Source organism: Notolabrus celidotus, chromosome 12 (genome assembly GCF_009762535.1).
Source record: "Notolabrus celidotus isolate fNotCel1 chromosome 12, fNotCel1.pri, whole genome shotgun sequence".
Lineage (NCBI taxonomy): Eukaryota > Metazoa > Chordata > Actinopteri > Labriformes > Labridae > Notolabrus > Notolabrus celidotus.
Window position 1 is genome coordinate 12534146 of NC_048283.1, and position 19780 is coordinate 12553925.

At 39.1% G+C, this 19780-nt stretch overlaps 2 protein-coding genes across 3 annotated transcripts in view; one reads left to right on the plus strand and one right to left on the minus strand.

Moving 5' to 3' along the window:
• The first annotated feature begins 3638 nt into the window (after window positions 1-3638).
• On the plus strand, window positions 3639-8810 carry LOC117822978. 2 transcript variants are annotated; one of them, XM_034697972.1, is made up of 6 exons: window positions 3639-4288; window positions 5864-6202; window positions 6339-6441; window positions 7097-7131; window positions 7252-7307; window positions 7455-8810. In XM_034697972.1, the coding sequence occupies exons 1-6, from the start codon at window positions 4225-4227 to the stop codon at window positions 7590-7592; spliced, it is 735 nt and encodes a 244-aa protein (XP_034553863.1). In that variant the 5' UTR covers window positions 3639-4224; the 3' UTR covers window positions 7593-8810. The 2 variants fall into 2 exon arrangements, with proteins under 2 accessions (XP_034553863.1, XP_034553864.1); XM_034697973.1 differs by lacking the exon at window positions 5864-6202 and having other exon boundaries at window positions 3690-4288.
• A 4317-nt stretch (window positions 8811-13127) lies between these two features.
• grik5 (glutamate receptor, ionotropic, kainate 5) overlaps window positions 13128-19780 on the minus strand; it is a 114100-nt gene continuing 107447 nt past the window's right edge. Inside the window, exons 22-23 of the mRNA XM_034697142.1 lie at window positions 18968-19134; window positions 13128-17776 (exon numbers count right to left, since the gene is read on the minus strand). Coding sequence (XP_034553033.1) covers window positions 17153-17776; window positions 18968-19134 — 791 coding nt within the window. The 3' untranslated portion in view covers window positions 13128-17152. The remainder of the gene's footprint in view (window positions 17777-18967; window positions 19135-19780) is intronic.

A 19780-nucleotide genomic window follows, 5' to 3' on the forward strand; every position in this document is an offset into this window, starting at 1 on the left:
TTGTATATCTTCTTGTTAATTTTCTGAGAGATGATACAATAAATTAAATAAAGTTATTTCTCTGATAAGTAAATGTATCTTATTGTTCAATCTGGCTGGATTTATTTTTACACTTTATGATTTGATTCATACAAGTAAATGTGCAAATGAACATATTTGCTTCCACATTTGGTTAAAAAAAACACATTTTTTTTGTTTTTTTATTCTGACTTCAACGTCAGAAATCTGTGATTTAAGCATAGACTGTATAAAATATGGACGTAGTATCCGTGACGTCACCCATCTGTTCCTGAAAAACTGTTTTGAGGCCAATTGTCGGCAGCAGCCATATTGCTTCTGTCGAGCCAGTGTGACGTAAAGAGGCGGAGTTTGAGCCTCCTAGTCAACAGCTACAGTGTTCCTGCAGTCAACTGTGCTTCACATTGGAGGACTCGTAATCTCAATATCTTCGAAATTGCAGCGTTAGAAAACAATGCACCCCCCTCACAGTGTGTGCCGATAGCGAAATGAGCTATCCAGATGACACTCGTCTTTTGTACCGGGCTGTAAACATGTTTATTTCTGCTGCAAAGATCAGCTTTTTTGAATTGGTGTGCATGTGACCTTCGGTACTTCCGGAGCCAGCCTCAAGCAGATCCTCGATGAACTGCAGTTTTTAGCACTTCTGCATTGGACTCATATTTTAGACCGGAGGTTGCCGCTTGGATTCAAGTCAGAATTCTTTCTTTTTTTTATTTCCATATATTAACACATAATAACTGAAAAAAAGTAGTTTGATTAAAGTTTGTCAAAAGTCAGTGGCATTAATCAGAGGTTGTGTTGATAAAATTCAGTGCTGGTGATAATATGCAGGTGTGGCTTATGAATCTTTTTTCCCCCTTGTATATAAAACTATTCTGATTCAGACATCTCCTAAATATTAAAATAAATCAATAAACATGTATTTTTGGCCAAGAAATGAACAATAATCTTTCTATAGACACACGTGTATATTCACCAGATAAGGCATACCTGCCGCAAATATCAGACCTGTTTATGATATGAAATGAATAAACATTTGTATTACATGTCTGTTGACTCTGTAACACTTTTTAATCCAGACACTAAACAAAAAAATCATCAGTGTATCTATAGTCAATGCTGATGTGAGTGTGCAACAACAAGTTCCTTCAAAACTGTGCCTCATGTAACGGTATACAGCAACAGTGAGTATACTTCTTTATACATGGTGGAATTAACATTTTTATATTGTGCTAAGACATTCTCAATGTTCATTGCACCACTGTCTTGTCCTTGTAGAGTAGCAGCTCAGGATGCAGAGCGGTGTCTTCTGCAGTTATTATTCTTGTCTCGCCCTGTAGACCAGTAATTTACATGCAGGCTCCAAGCTCAGTTCAACCAACTGAAACAGGAGAAGCTCAGCATCCCTGACCTGATTACCCTGATCAACACCTGGGGCTGATGAACCAGTGACTCTGATTGGTGGAGATAATCATCACTTCTCTGAGAAAAACCTTCCTTCAGGAGGTCTGACACAAAGGTCACTGGCGAGAGGGTTAAAATGCACTCTGTGCTCTGTGCTCTTTATACGCTAACACTCTTATCTTCCAGCAAATAAACTGACGGACTGACTGTCAGACGTGTCAAGCTGTAACTGTGGAATCACACATGCTGAAGTTGGAAAGGTTAAGGGAAATTACAAAATTTGTAGTGCTTGTTTAATGTTTCACAAGACCGAACATGCAGAGCCTGCAGTGGAAGTTTGAATTAATTGTCTTTTCATACAGTGTAGTCTTGAGTTGAGCATCATCATCCTTTTCAACATGTGTTTGCATAATTGAACAAAACTGTGCAAATAATTCTGATCTTGCAATAAAAAGCCTTGAGATGCTACTGTTCTCAGCAGGATTATACTGCTAGATGTTTGAACAGTGTCACACTTCATGTCCATCTTTTCTCATTTTATCTATACTTAAAATGGTTGATTAAACTTGAGTATATGTCTTAGCTAAAACCTTCACAACTTTTTATTCATTGTAATACCTATGAAGGACATGAGACATGACGGATGTGAAACAGTGCACCCTCTATCAATGAGCAACTTGCTTCATCACAGGAACTAAGGTTTCAGATAAAGAGCTGTAAATAGAATGATGTCACATACATCAGTCATGACACACAAGGGTGTAGATCAGTTGGACTTTCATCTCTGAGAAATGTACAAAAAATGCAAGTCTGTTGTATTGTCCTTATTTAGACTTGAAAATGATTGAGAGCAAAGCCCTCATTTACAATAAAGTCGAACATATAAATGAAACATTGTTCACATGTTCTGATTTACTATCAAACGTTTGTTTGTTTGTTTGTTTTTTTTGCAAAGGAAGGGAAAAACTGTATAAAAACGGTACATATTTTATTGCAATTCACTCCCAATCATGGATGCAATCCACCCACCCCACCCTAAGAGTATGTTTTATGAAATGTGACAAGAAAATTTACCATCGTAAGGACACTTAAAGCTCCTGTGAGGAACTTTCTGTTTGTGTTGACTTTGGTGCCCCCCTATGCACTAAGTGATCTTGCTTATTTTGTCCTGTACATGTGTAAATTATGTTATCTCCTCCTGCTTTCAACTAACAGTCAACTATTTCAGTCATTAAGAATATTTACTGCAGAAAAAGGATTTTTTGTGACATGCTGTCCATCACCTCATCTGACACCTACCCTCTCACAGTGATTTCAAGCTTTAAATAACAAAACAGAAATGATCAATACCTTTTCTAACTATCTTGTTTGCTTTCCCAGGTCATAATGAGGCATCACTGTTCTTTTCAGTCCATTTCATGACCACTCAAAAACTCCTCACAGGAGCTTTAAGTATTTTTTAACAGCAAGAAGTGATACAAAGCCACTGATGCTGAACTGCGTTCAATCTTCAAACATTGAATTATTCAGGAAGAAGAATATATCTACGAATTACTCAAGAGAAAGCAAGTTATAGCACAGGATATCAATGAATATAAAGTTATGTGCCTGTAAAAAAGAAAATGTTGAAGCTTATGTCCCTTACATGTATGTATGTATGTGTGTGCATGTGTATGTGTATGTACATATATGTATATATATGCATATGTATTTATGTATGTATGTATGTATGTATGTATGTATGTATGTATGTATGTATGTATGTATGTATGTATGTATTTATGAATGTATGTATGTATGTATGTATTTATGTATGTATGTATGTATGTATGTATGTATGTATGTATGTCTATGTATGTGTGTATATATGTATATATGTATATTTATTTTATTCTATTTGTGTTATTTATATATGCATTTATGTATTTTCAAATTTGTGTATTGATTATCTTTATATAACCCTTTTTATTTCTTTTTCATTTCTATATAATTTACTTTCCAAATTTGTATGGGTGGAGGGTCACAATGTCAAAAAAGAAAAGAAAGAAGAAAGTGCTGTGTCAAAAAGGTTCGAACCTGTAAGAAATGTATATCATGTATGTATAACATTGACACAATAAAGTATTAAAAAAAGAGAGAAGGCACGTGCTGTTTCTTTGTAGTCAGTGTCATCATTTGACCACACGAGGTCGATGCTCTACTAGTGGATGCTTAATGTGTGGCAGCAGGGAGAGAACAAAAAGTCGGAAATGCTTCTGTTTGCTAAATTTGAATCTACAAACAAAAGAGAAATACACTTTTTGAGTATTCAAAATATTTATTATTCGGGTAAAATAACTGACGGATGAAGAAATGCTTCCTCTGTGTTTCCTCAGTCTCTGTAGTGACTTTTTATCAGCCTGTGAATACATTGATTTGACTTACACAGGTGTCTGCACGCCTTAATGCAGGTTTTGGTCTCACTTGTTTGTGGTCTCGTTTCGTGTGAGTGCTCGGTCAGTTTAGATGCCGTTATATCTTTGACATCGTCCCCACCCAATGTTCCTCTTTGCAAATGATGGTTTCTTCTTCTTTTTTAATGATTAAGGAAGGCTAACTTTCATTTTTGAGACTTCTCTCTCATTGCCACACTGCATTTTTTTTTCTACTGATGCATAGCACGGATCTGTGTTCCTAGAAGTGCGTCAGTAATTTCATAATACAGCGTACAGAAAAAACAATGACCAAAGTAACAGTGTTACCTAATGAGATGTATTAATTTTTAAAAGTTGTTTCTGTCCACTACAAACCTGTTGCACTATGAAATATCCTAACAAGTCACATCTGATACTGCTGCAGTTTTTGTACATTTCATCACTTCGAGGTAAGACAAAACTTTTTACAATTCTGAAATATATTTCATTAGGTGGATAGCATTGTAGATTTTGCTTGGTTATCAGAACACGTGGCTGATTTATGGGTTGAAATGTATTTTCTCTTTTAGGACTCATTTTAGAGCACAGTGTCCAAACAGCACACAGTGCCTCTTTTAGACTAGATCCATGAGTTTGATGTAAAATCAATTGATAACACTTTACAATAATGGAACAGTTTTCTTAGCGAAATAATACTTAATTCATGTTGAAGTAATGCATGACTCATGATGAATATCTGTATGAATTCATTATTAATTCCTGTTGTTCACTATCAACTAATGATCCTCTCACTATGACTTCATGTAATGACAACGTGTTTAATACATCATTAGTTAAGTTATGGTAGTTAACAGTTAGGCCTACTTCATACATCAGTTCATATATGTTACAATGTTACAATGTCATTTAGCAGACGCTTTTATCCAAAGCGACGTACATACGAGAACAAGAACAACACAAGCAAAGATCTAGACCAGAGGAAACAAGATCAGTAAGAGTAACAAAGTGCTTCAAGTCCATTTGGGTGCAGGTACTGCCAAGCAGTGTAAAGGCAATGCACAAAAGTAAATAAGGATTTTGTTGTTTTTTTGGTGTTTTTTTTTTTTTTTTTAATAATAATAAAATAAGGAACATCTACAATGAAGCAACCAAACCATTTGAGACCTTCCATTATCATCATCAACAATTAACATCACCACAATAATGACCAAAGTACCAAGTGCTGGGTCACTCAAGAGCTGAACACAGATTCCCGGAGTAGAGCAGGACAGTGCGAGTCAACTGTAGCAGGAAGACATGATCTGCCACTGGGGACAAAAGTGGAGAACAGTCTAGCTAAGTGCATAGACTGTTCTCCACTGTTGTCTATATGACCAAATTTGCTGGAAATACAGGTTTTTTTATTAGGATAATTGCATATGAACAGCCTCTCAGGCTGAATTTTTAAAAATCATATTTTTGATGACAAGCTGAATGGTGTGTGTGTATATATACATATACATATATATACAGTATATATACACATGTTTGTTTATATACTGTATATAAATATGTGTATAGACACACACACACCATTCAGCTTGTCATCAGAAATATGATGTTTAAAAATTCAGCCTGAGAGGCTGTTCATATGCAATTATCCTAATAAAAAACCCTGTTTTTTGGTCATATATGAACTGATGTATGAAGTAACCTTAACTAATGATGTATTAAACAAGGTGTCATTACATGAGGTCATAGTGACAGGATCATTAGTTCATGGTAAACATCAGGAATTAATCATTAATTCATACAGAAATTAATCACGAGTCATGCATTACTTCAACATGAATTACGCATTACTTCACGAATAAAACTGTTCTGTTATTGTAAAGTGTTACTAATCAATTGTTTGCCTGTTACATTCTGTTGACAGCACTTTGCACTCTGACCTAAATCAAATATTCTAAAGTAAAACACAGTGAAACCATTTTGCCATCAAACTTAATATCTCCTGCCTTCCCCCCACCTCATCTTTTGTACAGGTCAGGAGGCAGAAAAAATCAGAGTCTTGTCTGAAGTAATTGGATATGTTGGCCATGATGTCAACCTGCCATGTCACCTCACCACTAAGACAAAAGACAACATTACTCTGGTTGAGTGGAAGCTCGAGAAGCCAGGAGATGAAACGATTACCATTGTTGTTTCTCACGGTAGCGAAAAAACTTTTGCAAACAATACATCTCTGAAAGACAGAGTGAATATTTCAGAACAATCTTTGATCATTCGAGATCTGAAAATGGAGGATGCAGGGTCCTACAGCTGCATCCTTGCAACCTTTCCTAGTGGTAATTTGAAAGGAACCACCAAACTTGTCGTGCGAGGTGGGTACCAAACTCACTTTGGCATTCTTTTTTGACCCTCAGCTTTACAAATTCCTTAATTAATTGTACAAAGAACTTGAAGTTGATTACAACTAATAACACTCAGCGTTAATCACCGTCACATTTCTTCTTCCAGAAAAGATGATGCTATCATCAGGGGTGATCTCTGCCATAGTGATCTCTGTCGTGCTGCTGTTAGTGATCCTGACAGCTGTAGCTTATCTCATCTTTATAAGAAGGTAGGTGTGTGTGTGTGTGTGTGTGTGTGTGTGTGTGTGTGTGTGTGTGTGTGTGTGTGTGTGTGTGTGTGTGTGTGTGTGTGCACGCGTGTGTGTGTTAAGGAGTATAAGTTGTAAAGAAAAAAACATCACAAAGACTCTTGTGCTTAAGAATAAATATAAACACTTAAGCACAGATCAAGAATTCAAAGCATGTATTTATCAGTAAGCCCATCTTCTACTCTATTAAACATTTCCCTGTGTGTAGTATAATACGTATAAAGAAAATAAATCTTTTAATGACCATGGATCACCCTGATCTGTTTTTGCAAAATGTTGCATCATGTGTTTTTCTTGCATGTGTTTATGATTACTTGTCAGTTCTATTTAGAATTTGTACATTGTGGTGTTCATCGTTACTTTCATGATTTTACTCCCTTTACCAAAATGATTTAACTGAAGTACTCATTCCTTAATTTTTCAACATACATTTCTTATCAAGACAGCATTTTTACCCACTGTCTTTGCAGACATGTCTCACAAATATGTAATTCATTAAACAGTTTGAATTTAACTTTATATTCAGCTCTGAAAGAAGAAAGGCTACTTAAGTATAAAAGTCATATTAATTAAAGTCTGAAAAAATGATGCACAGCACTTTTTCTCTTTTTCATAGACTGGGTTCTTTTGTCAGACACAGCGTCATCATCGGTGAGGACAAAAGCACAATTTCCTCTTTATTCTGTCAAAATATGATAAAGATAGAAATATTGGGTGCTGTTGAGAGACAGTTTGTTTCAGTTCCCTGACTCAAGCCTGTCTCCTCTTCAGATACTGAAGGTCCAGTCAGGGATGTGCTCCGGCCATCTGTTCTTGTCAGAGAGCAGGTAAGCTCAGACACAGTGTGAAAGTATGTCTCTAAGTTTGACTGTACACCTTCTGTGACAAGAAAATAAAACGCACATATTCACAGCAAAGCAACTTAAAAGATTCAACTAAGCTACAACGTCTCCATCTATCTCTCACACCTGTAGGATGTGGTCTATGCTGACGTCAAGTACAAACCATCCAGAGTAGCTGAACCTTCATCGAATGACAAATATGCAGAGGCGGTGCATGATGATGATGTCACATACTCCCAGGTTGTAGTGCCACGTCGATTGCCTGATTGAGATAAAATGTGAGCTGCAGTTGATGTTGAAGATCACTTTTTGTGTACTTGCAGCATTAAGAGCAAAAATAAATGCTGCTTATACTGCTGTATGAGAAATGTAACATTTACCAGATTTTCATACTGTTTAAAAAAGGGAACAAATATGTACTGTACATGCAGAATAATCACAATGATTATAAGGTGTTAAGCACAGAATAACAGGAAACATTTGGTAAAAATCCTAAGCTAAAAAACTTCCCCCAAAGTTGTGTTTGCGTTGGGACTATGAACATTAGCAGACCACATGAACAAGTCAGATGATGATTTTGTGACCAGACTGAAGCTTGTGGTTGAGGAGTAAGGCAGAAGCATATCTCAAAATAACATCACCATAATTCCGTTCACGCAATAAGACCTCTTTTATGAGTCACTTTATCTTATAGGAAGATAAATAGTCTTTACAGCCAAGCTAAAAGCTCTGTAACGTCAGACTTCATCATGTTAGCAGGCAAATATTTTTAGAATTAGTTCTAAATACCTGAACAACTGAAGCCAATGTGAATGTCTTTAGTTCTTTTGTTCAGCAGGTATTTTGACAAAAGAAATGTAGAGAATTATTTTTTTATTTGGAATGGATGATGGCAAAAGATGGGCACCATTCATTTCTGTATCTTAGTCGTGATAATTTATGGACAAGTTGTTGAGATTCTTGACAAAGCGCTGACATGTGGGAGGCTCTACAGTAAAAGTCTGAGGGCTCAGATGATTGAATGGCCTTACAGTGTATCCTCTGGGGGCATTTATCATCTTACTGATAAGTCAGTAATAAACAACAATTCATAACCTCCAACATGTCATCAAGGGGAAAAAAGTATTTTGAGCTTGCCACACTGTGCTGTAGCCGAGAGGTCCCATTCAGACAGGAACTGTGAAAACATTATTACCATGAGAGATTTCAACCAGGTTTTTGTTCCCCTTTTACAATCTGATAACCGTCAAAGCTGCAAGACTGAAAGGGGAACAAACTTTGCATGACACACTCATGTTACGTGTCAAAAAAGGCACGAGCTGAACATGTCCAGTGGAGGTAAAGGGTTTATCAGTCTGAGGGAGAGTTGGTGTGGTTGTGTGGTTGTACTGTGTCACTTAATTGCCTCTTTCCTGATCCTGCTTTATTCCTCAGACTTATGTTATAATGCAATAACTTCAAATAAAAGATACAGAACACATATTTTGATACAGTAGTGTTTTCTTGTATTTCAATGCACTTACACTGGGTATGTTTGTGGTAGTGTTTCACCTCACTCTGTACACTCTTTTTGTCCTTTATACAGGACTAGCTTGGTGTTGGTACTCTTGTAAGCAGATGTCACACTTTCAGCATGTCAACTGTAACAATGTGACAAAATATGGTTTGCAGAGTTTCTGTTATGATTCACATCATCACTGGAAACTGCTATCAGTCACTATCTATTATCTCGAGGTTCACAGCAGCGTTCACTGTGCGAGTCAGTGAGTGTGAACTTGTGGTTGCTAACTTTGAGTCTTCTGAATGTATTACCAGGTGTTGTGTAAAGATGCAAACACATGCAGCTTGCTGGGTTGTGCAGTTTCAGTAAGTCTTTATCTTAGAGCTTTGATTTCAGAACATTTATTTGAACAATGTATTTTAGATGTTACAGTTCTGTTGCTTTTATGAACTCATCATTGTGAGCTGTTTTTAGAGTCATCTTTACATTTTCCTCCAGAATAGATCTTTTAGTTGTGATTAATGCACAGTGAAGTCCTACATTTTTACAGACCTGGGTAATCCGTGGTTTTATCATTTTCTCTTTGTGCTGCAGCGTTCTGACATGACAGGAAGTTGAAAAGAAAGATAAGAAAAATGGTGTTAGAAGATCATGAAAGTCTTTCCAGATCATATTTCTCAGACTGAGAGGAAACTCCCAGCAGGTTTTTTTTTTTTTACTCAAAAGATGGAGACACATGTCTGAGCTGCACAAAAATCATCAATGATCAGCTGTCTTTCAGTCGCTGTGAAAAAGGCTGGGCTTCAATACTAAGCACTTTGAATGGTACTGTGCCAATACAGTATCATTTTCTTATGTAATGATCCTAAAACTTGCAAAGTGTAGTTTCTTTACTTTTATTCACCATCACTGGAGAGCTTATCTTAACATAACCATCATCCAACCACATGAGGCTGCTGTGTTGCAGGGGGGTGATGAAGCAAATGACACAAAAGGAGGCCAGGGTATTGTAGTTTGATTAAAACCCAGCAGGACCCATTGTTCCTGTACCGTTGGATCCCTGTTAATGTACACAATGTTAACTTACTGCCTCTGCTTCAATGGTTTATTTAACTACCAGGTAAGAAAATAGGTTTTGGGGAGGTGGGGAGATTTATAAAAAAAAAAAAAAAAAAAGCTGACAATACAGTGAAAAAAGTTCTAGGATCTTAGGATCTTTTAATTTACTTACCTTATTGTCTACCACAAATGTGCCACCACAAAATCTCAAACATTTACTGGATATCTGCCTTGTTAGAAGCAGTTTGTCTTTTTTTTACTTAGTTTTCAAGTTGTTGGGACAGCACACAGTATCCTGTGTATCAGAGGGAAAATGACAAAGGAACAAAAATAGATAATTCTTATTTTTGAGGTGCAAAAATATTTAAACTGACTATTTTTTTATGTTTGATTTGGTGAGCTGTTTCATTGATGTTTTATTGCATTAAAGTGATCAACATTTTTTATTACAGACACTATCCATTCTGCCAGTAGGTGTGAAGATTTTCTATCTTTAAACTTAGAGGCTCAAGTTTATGTTATGTTGGGTGGTTTGATTTGTTTTATTTAGGAGGTATGTGCATCCAGTTTACAATCAGTTCAGTACCTTTGAGATATTTTAGTGTTCTCGTGCTTGTGGTTAAGTCATGCTATGAAGCAGATACACTAAGCTGATGCAGAGATTATAGTGCTTTAAGTTGTCTGCTTTCAAAAGGAACTTGGTGTTTGTGGCTTTTGTTGGTGGAAAAAGAGCTACATTTTTAGAGACCTTATTAAGTCTGTAGTTCTTGGTTTTGATATGTACCAAAGAGTTTTTGTAATTCCTCTTGAATCATTTTTCTGATAACACTTGGATGATTTTCACATTGTTGTTTTGGTACTTTTCCTTTACATTCTCCTTTACTTTTTTCCATAATTGCACTAGAACACCTGCTTCACGCCTATAAAGATTCCGAAGAAGTGCTTTAGAAGGTAATTTATCAATAACATAGAAAAGTGTTTATGAGTCCTCCTGCTGCCCAAATAACGCCTACCTTACTTCCTGCTTTTACCATGAAGACTGTAACACTCTGCACTCTGATTTGTAGGAACTTTCTTGGTCCCATTATTGAAAAACATATTTTCCCTCAACGGGACATGTATACCGTTGTCATCCCCCAGCTGAGCAACCCTAACAATTTGAAACCGCCTACAATACTAGCAGTACGTACTGATTTGGCCAAAATTCAGTATGTAGTAAGTAGTATGTGAACAAGAGCAAAATCTGCAGTAAGCCAAAACTCCCTGGATGTCTACTGATTCGGGAAAATTTCACAGTGTGCATCGGACCAGTCTGCCTTGCGTACTGTTACACACAATGCACAGTGCTTGTTTCGCTTTTCTTTTCTCTTATTTTTTGACGGGGGAAACTCAGTTTGTATGAGCTGTGAAAATTATTAAATTCCATATAAACCACTTCCTAACGTTTAAATCATAAATTGATGCTAAAGAAACAGTTTCTCTATCAGCTTGGTCGTTGTTTACTTCCGCATTCCGAAACCGGAAATTCAGTGACGTCTGGCCCAGCGTACTGCAACACAGATCGAACAGAACAGTCATACTACATACTAAATTCAAATGCGGTATGCAGTAAGCTATACCTACTGCCTACTATATTAGTAGGTAGTATGTAGCAGGCCATTTCGAAAACAGCCACAGCTTCTCCAAGGTGATTTGAATTGGCTCCTGTGGTGTCGTAACGATTTGCATAGGCATGTATGCAAAAACCACTCCAACTGCTCAAGCCATTCAGCTTCCTCTTACACAATTTTGGTTTTGCTTCGGTGTGTAAGAGTCAAGATGTCAAAGATTATTCAGACATGCCAACTGCTCTGTTGTTATAAAACTAACGTCGACAATCTGCCCTTTGGATGGAAGAAAACTGGTTTGTTTTGTATTCTTCACTACCTGGCGGCTACAGGTGTTGCTGATCTGTTTGTTTGTGCCAATCGCTTTATCCCAGAGTGCTTCAACAATGAGGGCATGGCCACATGAAGTTACACACAAAAGGCAAGAAAGCAGAAGTAACACTCAAATTTTAACATACCACTCAGAGACATGCTGTTGTAACCATACCTCCAACACTTAAACAGTTGGCTCCTTCTGCTTGGGGTCAATATCTGGCTCATAGTGCAGTGTAGTGGCATAGGTTCTTCTGGCGTGCTCGCCATGTTTGATTTGGTGGTTTCCACCTCTGCATCTATCTGCACCAACCTGCACTCTCCCACCTAACACAACATAGAGGCAGCCAATTAGCGCAGCCCCTCATTATCATAGTATCCCCACCCACTCATATCACTGCAGGGATAATAAGGTTAGAAACTGAAAGGCTGCAGATCCATCACAGGTTGACGTAGTGATGTTTTTTGATACTGAATTCAAACCTTCCTTTAAGGGATATTTCAGTTTTTTTGAAGTGGGGTCGTGTGAGTTACATTACACTGGTGCTCCTGCAAGCCACAATGAGTGCTGGTGAGCTCTTCCCCTTTAATGAGAATATTCCCAGAGGACCGGCAGGTAAGCTAGGCTATTTTCTCTGTGGACGGGACCGCCTATTTCGCGTAATTTCGCTAAAGTTGAGAAAATACGGTCCAGGCACTCGTCACGGTGCAAATGCATGCACCAGTAGAAAAAATTGGAGCTATTCAGTTTGCCGTCAGAAACCCCCTTTGTTTTGGCACTATTTTCGGACACATCTCGCAGACCGGTGTTCTTCCACTGCATGACCACGGATACACGCCGATCAGCTGTTTGGATCTGCCTGCACTTTTAGGAACAAAAACTACAAACTGCAAAAATGAGTGATTCTGACAGCGACGATGACATTCCGTTTACTGTGGACACAAGAGGAAACCTCTATGAACCAGAGTTTAGACAGGAAGAACTCCAGAAGCAGACCCAACGTACCGAAGAAGAGAGGGGAGAAAGTTAGAAAGGTTCTCTGGGAATTTTCTCATTAAAGGGGAAGAGCTCACCGGCACTCATTGTGGCTTGTAGGACCAATAGTGTAATGTAACTCATACGACCCCACTTAAAAAAAACTGAGATATCCCTTTAAAAGACAACTAGGACATATTGTAAACAGCTCAAAGTACTTTTTATGAGACCTTTAGGTACTTCTTCCACCTCTGGCATCATTGTATACTAGGAAATGGTAGAACTCAGACATTAAAATAATAAAGTCAACAAGCCTTCCTGTCAAAAAGCAAAAAAACATGTAACTGTAGGACTGTTTGAATATTTTTTTATTCCAAAAGAAATCTGTGTCTATAGGTTTGAACAACAGGGCAGTCTCTCTGAAGAACATCATTGCACCTTCCTCCCAGCACCTTACCGTCCCCCACCCTTCACCCACAGTTACACGATAGAACCTTTTGCTCTTCAATAGGAATAATAACAACAATTTAATCATAATATTCATCATCAGTTTTAATAATCCATTTAGCACTAGTATAGAAATATGAAAAATTACCAAAGAAAAGAACATAAAAGTAAACAAAAAAGGTTTTGTTTTGCGGAGTGACTGTTCAGACACCCCATCTGATTTGTTTTGTGACCCTCCCTTCCCTTTCATAATCACTCAGGCGATATTTTGGCTTCACTTAGCCTTCACACAAAAATGCTTTGCAGCTAATAAATGCTTTCAGCTGATGGTTTAAAGCTGTCGATAACCACCTTTTGGCTCTGTGGTGTTGTCACATACAAAGTTTTGTATATCTTTACATATAACAAACAAAAGAAGACGTTGAAAAAGACTGAAGACAAACTTGAAAACAACTAAACAACCAGTTGGTCTACAGCCTTTGGATGACAAGGGATGAGGAAATTAAAATGTGTTTAGGAGCATGAGTTTGCACAGCGATAACACTTAGAAAGACGGTGACTCCTGTTGCTCTGTCAGCAAGTTGAACACAAAAGGAGAAGAAAACAGATGGAAAGAGCTGCATTGAGGCTAGGCCTTCTTCTGCTGTCAGTCATTCAAAGAAACAGCATAGTGTGTGCAAACAATATAAATACATTATCATTTGCACAATGAAATGAGCAAATCTGTTTCACAGCAAAAAAAAAACAACCATGAATTTCATACATTTATGCAATGTTGCTTTGACAAGACTATTTTTCAAGTGGATCTGAAGGGCTACACTGGTGGTTCAGCATGTTCCTCTATATACTTCATTTTACTGCAGAATATGAATAAATGGGAAGCCAGTGAGAGATCAAGTCCTTGCTGTGTCATTAATTCCTCAGAATATTTGGGAGGACACTCAGTGATTTCAAGAGGTTATCAGTGACAAGGATTTTGGTGTTTAATGAGGAAACAAACACTCGAAACCAGCTGCAAAGTGAGGACTTTGCTAAATAAAAAAAAGTTAGTGTGGTTGCGATCAGGAAGTGGGAAACGATGACTTTCAAGATTCGATTGAATAATCCAAAAAACATTAAATGCATTCAAACTCCGGTTAAAAAAATAAGCAGAGAAACAGAGAAAAGGATAGCTTGCATTGACAATGTTGAATAATTTAATCTTCAATCTTAAATGTCAGCGTTTTTCTTAATCACCCTTCAAGTTAAAGAAGAAGTACACTTACTATCCCTAAGGGTGTTAAATAACTACTCCTCATCCTGTGAGTACTGAGTCACTCTATTTTGGGAAGTGATTAGGTAACTGATTCAATCAACACTGAGACACTGATGAGTCAGTGACCTGCAGTGCAGATAATGCTAATACAGCAGTTGATTATGATGTCAAGTAAAAATAAAATACAGTGAGGGGCTGACGGGCTATTGAGGGAAGTATCAGGAAATACACTGTTTAGATTGTTTGACACAGATACTACATAATCTGACAGGGAAACTCTTTAATAGAAGTTTCGTTATACATGAAAATAAAGCATTGCTGCAGAGGTTTTACTAAAGGTTGAACAAGTACAACCGGATACACGCCCTTTATTTGTGTAAATACACTGATTGCACTTTATTGTTTTGGACCTTAAACTGATCTAATCTGTTTATTTTTGGAACCTAAAGGACAGCTGAACTAAGCGCTGGATTCCATTTGTATTAATAAGATGATTGATCTACCCACAAATGAGCAATGTGGGGAGGTGATGGTGTAAAAATAAAGTCTTACAGGAAATGGCTGATGATATGTACTGGATGAAGAAATCTAATGTGTTAGTTGTCTCTGTCCTTCCCCTGCCTGTTTATGGCACTGTTTGTAGTCCTTGACCTAAAATATAAAGTGTCTCTTGCTGTTGTTTTCTAATGTTTGAATAAAAGCCAGACCTTGTGTTCAATATAAAAAAATATACTTCAATCAGTGCGAATGATTTCACTCATTTTTGCAAAACAGAGGAGGTCGGTAGCATAAGTAAATACGCAGCACAAAGCCATGGCTACTTATCAGTCACACATTCATCTGTGTTTGGTCTTTTCTACAATATTATTTAGTGAAACGAAAAATAAAACAGTTCACCGGACTAATGCTTAAATATTTCTTATGATGAGCCGCCTTTCTAAAGCAGGTTTGCACATCTTCTTGTGACAGAGCGGCTACTTTGAGGTCTGTTTAAAAACCTTTGATAGTCTTTAAAATAACAAGAACACAAAGTGAACACAGTCTGAAGTTACAAAGCTAAAACATGCAAATCCACCAGTGTATTCCCTTGAAGCACCATGGCTGATGCACTTCAGTGTTTAGATTGTTTTAGTTGCATTTTCACACAACGTTAGGGTTGTAACATTAACAACATAATTAAAAGAGACCCGATTTGCTTCCCAGTCAGAGTGAAAACACGTATTTCTTCTAAAAATATTTATCAGCATGTTTCCCTATGTTCAGCCCCCCCCTCATGAATGAGTCCCCAGCCACCGAGGGGAGTAATTAGGCGATCAAAAGCTTGAGACAGTATTGACAAGGCTGTGTTGAGTCTATCACTCTGGCAGGAGTCTGTACTGTGGACGGCCAAGTCTGTGTGTTAAACGGAGAGAGGCGAAGAAGCTGCGGCTACAGCCTGCTGGCGCATTAACAAGCCCCTTAAAAGATGCCCAGAATTAACAGATCAGGACAGATCTAATAATGGAAGTAGTTCAGTCAGGGATTTCTCATTCAGATTCAGTAGTGTCCTTTTCACTCTCTGCTTCTTTCTATCTCCTCTCTTTCTGTTCCTCTCTATCTCTGCCTCTGCCTCGCCCAGTCTCTATCTCTCCTCGGCTGTGCGAACAGAGGTGAAAAAGAAGTAAAGGCTTGGCAAGCGTTACCAGGATAACGAGGGACATTAATTTCACATTTCAAAGCCTCTTGCTCCCTTCCTCTGTCTCTGTCTCTCTCTCTTTCCTCTTTTTGTAGCTGTCTGATTATCTTACATTTGTAGTCGGGTGCTGTTGCTGGGTACATGGTTCTCCTCACTTTGAGCAGTAACAGACAGACCTACATGAAGCACACATTTTGAACACACACACACACACGCACGCACACACTCACACAAAGTAAAAGAAACGCAGACTGACAGTTTCCTCTGCTACGGTTTGCATTATGTTGCCTGTAAGTTGTTCATCCACCTTTTCTGATTCCCTCCAAGAAGCAGCTGTGGGGCACAGGGAGGGACACAAAACACAATATGCAGGAGTTACATTTCTTAGTATGTTATAATCCACCATATTGGCACACATAGTCTGTATTTAACTCTGAAATTCCCACTTTGAACAATGGTAACAAAACAAGAAAAAAGACAACAAAAGAAAAAAAAACAGGAAATATTTCTCTGGAAGTCTTTTAGTTGCTTAGTTTTAAATCACATACGGATACAGTATGTCCTCCAACAAGGCTTCATTTTACTAGAGGGAGGAGTCATCTTCCAGGTTCACGTCTGTGGAAGAAAACCAGCACCCTCAAATATCTAAAGGTGAGGTAAGAGGGGAGTAAGGAGGGAAAAAGGTGCCAAACTGAAACCTTCAGCTGGTCACAAGGATGTCAACTCAGATTTGTCCAAACTGAATTGTTCTGGAGAGGATTTACTAATGACCATCCCACAGCCTGTTTGGCCAGTTCTGTATCCGTGGGCCTAAGGCTCATCTTGAGAAAGGTTAACCATTTTTCCTGTTCATTCTCCTTTTAAAGGTCGTCTCATTCTCTATCACCTCGCAGAGTTTCACTTTTATTCCCTCCATCTCTCCCTCTTTAAGCAGTGTTTCTCTCAGCAGCACAAATGTTCCTCAGTCACCTCATCACCCCTCAGCAACCCCCTGCGCCTCATTCCTGGTCACCCAGCAGGTCTGTCGTGTTGTTGTTTTGTGGCGGTTGGATTGGTCTGGGGGTGTGAGGTGGAGGGCTGTGATGTAGCCGTCTCGGACTGGGCCCCCCTCCGCCCTCACTGTCTGTGTTTGACGAGGATTGGGGTGGGGGTGGGGGTAGCCTAGGCAGGGGTGCTGATGAGGGTGGTATTCTGGTTGTGGTTGTGCCTGACCGCAGGCTCTGGATCCTCCGACACTCCTGGCAGATTCTTACGTGAGTGCAGCTGCGGGCAGGCAGCATCACAGGGGTCGGGGCTGGTGGAGGAGGGGTGGTGTTGGCACCCAGGGGATCATCCAGGATCCGCTGGGGCCCAGGTCCAAGATCTGAAGGGCTTGTCCCTCCTGCTCCTCCTCCTCCACCTCCGGCTCCACCTGTCAGCGGTCCTACTCCACTGTAGAGCTTGCCATTGCTGAGGCGCATCTCCCGGACCAGGCGCAGAGGCCGAGGGGCGCCCAGAGCGATGCGTGTGGGATGGCGTAGGGCTGCAGAGCTGCTGAGGGGCCGACGTCGACGCATACGGGAGCTTTTCTTACAGGAGACGGCGTTTCGAAACTCTGTGATCATTTCCCGACAGACAGACACCTAAAAGGGTAAACCAAGGAGGGAGGAGAGACGGAAGGGAAGGAGACAAAGGGAGGAGGGGCGCCAAGGACACAAAGTAGGCAGGCAGCGGAACAAGACAGTGGTAAGGCAGTACATAAAGAGGAGAGCAGAGGAGAAATAAATTGAAAGGAAAAGCAAAACAAAAAAAGAACAAGGCAGGAACAAGGCAGAAAGAACAGACACAGTAAGGCATGGTAAACAAAAAGTTGCAGGAGAAGCGAGGGCACAGAGATCAACAGATGGAGGGATGGTTTGAAAAGAGAAAAGAGGAGGTGATGGGGCAGGACGTAGAGATGGATAGAGATGGGAGAATATCCAAGGAGCAGAGAGAGTTATTACAATCCAAAACACACAGAACACCAAAATGTTGTTTAGTTCATGGGCACTTCATTATGGCACTATGCACTATGAACAAACAGGCAGGCCTTCAAACTCAGGTGCACGTACACTGAGGCACACTCACGCATACAGCAGCTGTGCACACACCCACAAATCTATTCTCATCATCACCACTACTGTAATTTGCACGCACGAAGGACAAAATGCATCAACATGTCAACTACAGACAAACATTCTCATTAAATCATAGCAAAAATTCATGTGCTCACATAAACAGAAACAGTACTCATTATCGGAGAACAGACACTGATGGAGGAGTGTATTTGAGAGAGAGATAGAGGGAGACACAGTGAGATGGATGAGAGGCAATCCAAGAATGGAAACGAAGAATACCAGCGTACATGTGAGGCATGTAAAAGAAGATACATCATGACATTTAATGCCAGGGAAAAAATCACACTACCTCTTTATGCAAGCAAATATTGCCATTTCTCAATATTGCTTATCTTTACAATAAAGTTTAGCTCACAAACACTTGCTGTTTAACACCAAGAGGGCACACTGACTTCAAAACAGGCAGGGCATGCAGAGTAAAATCTCTATGTTGTTAACATTTTGGACACTACAGCAGTTCAGTGTTGCATACTCGAACATTCCTCTCATCTCACATGCACATAACATATCGAACCTCAAATGTAACAGCACACACAACACAAACAAATACAAACAAATGGAGGCAAAAGCTGAAAAGTCCCATGTTCTCTCTCTCATAAACACATACACACAAAACATCATAATTTAAAGGGTTGGCGGGATGCCATGGGAACCTACTGGGGTGTGTCTGTGGGGTCGGCGAGGGCAGGTATGGGGGCATACCTCATCGGTCTCTGCCGAGCGGCGTGTCGACCACACAAATTCCATTATGGCCACAAACACCGCAATGATGAGGCCACAGATCAGCACCACAAAAATGCCCCCAATATTTTCCATGCCAAGACCTGCAGGTGGAGGGGGTCACAGGAAACAAATGTAAGTACTCAAATGGAGAAACATAACAACACTGGCACATTTATGCCTCTCCTTCTACTCCACTTGGCTTATAAGGAGTAAATTACATGCAGTGATAACATTTGCATAAAGTCTTTGTGGCTTTATAGCAGCTTAGTTGAAGGAGTAGTTAAACATTTTGGGATTTATAGCTGTTGACTGTCTTGCCGGGACTTATTTGAGAAGATCGATAAAGCTCTTGTTTCTATCCCATAAATGCAAAGCTTTGCTCAGCAGCTTGTTTGTTTAGCTTAGCATGGAGATTAAAAATGGGAGAAAACAGCTAGCCTGGCTATATACATATCTGAGGGTAACACAATCCAGGCACAGACTGTACAGAACATGAATGCTGTTTCAGTGATGTCATCCATAGGTTTTCTGAAGAGGTGTTTTGAGGCCAAACAATGGAGGTGGCCATATTGGAAATGCTGACTCAATCTAGCAAAAGAGAAAGAGGTAAAGCTACTTCATGCCTGCAGGTCAGTCAACTCAGCTGAAAATGTATACATTACTTTTATTCTTATAAAAAAAAATGCACTGTTCCCAAACAGCGTGTGCAGATCAAGACATGAGCTCTTAAAACTAAAGCTGTTATCA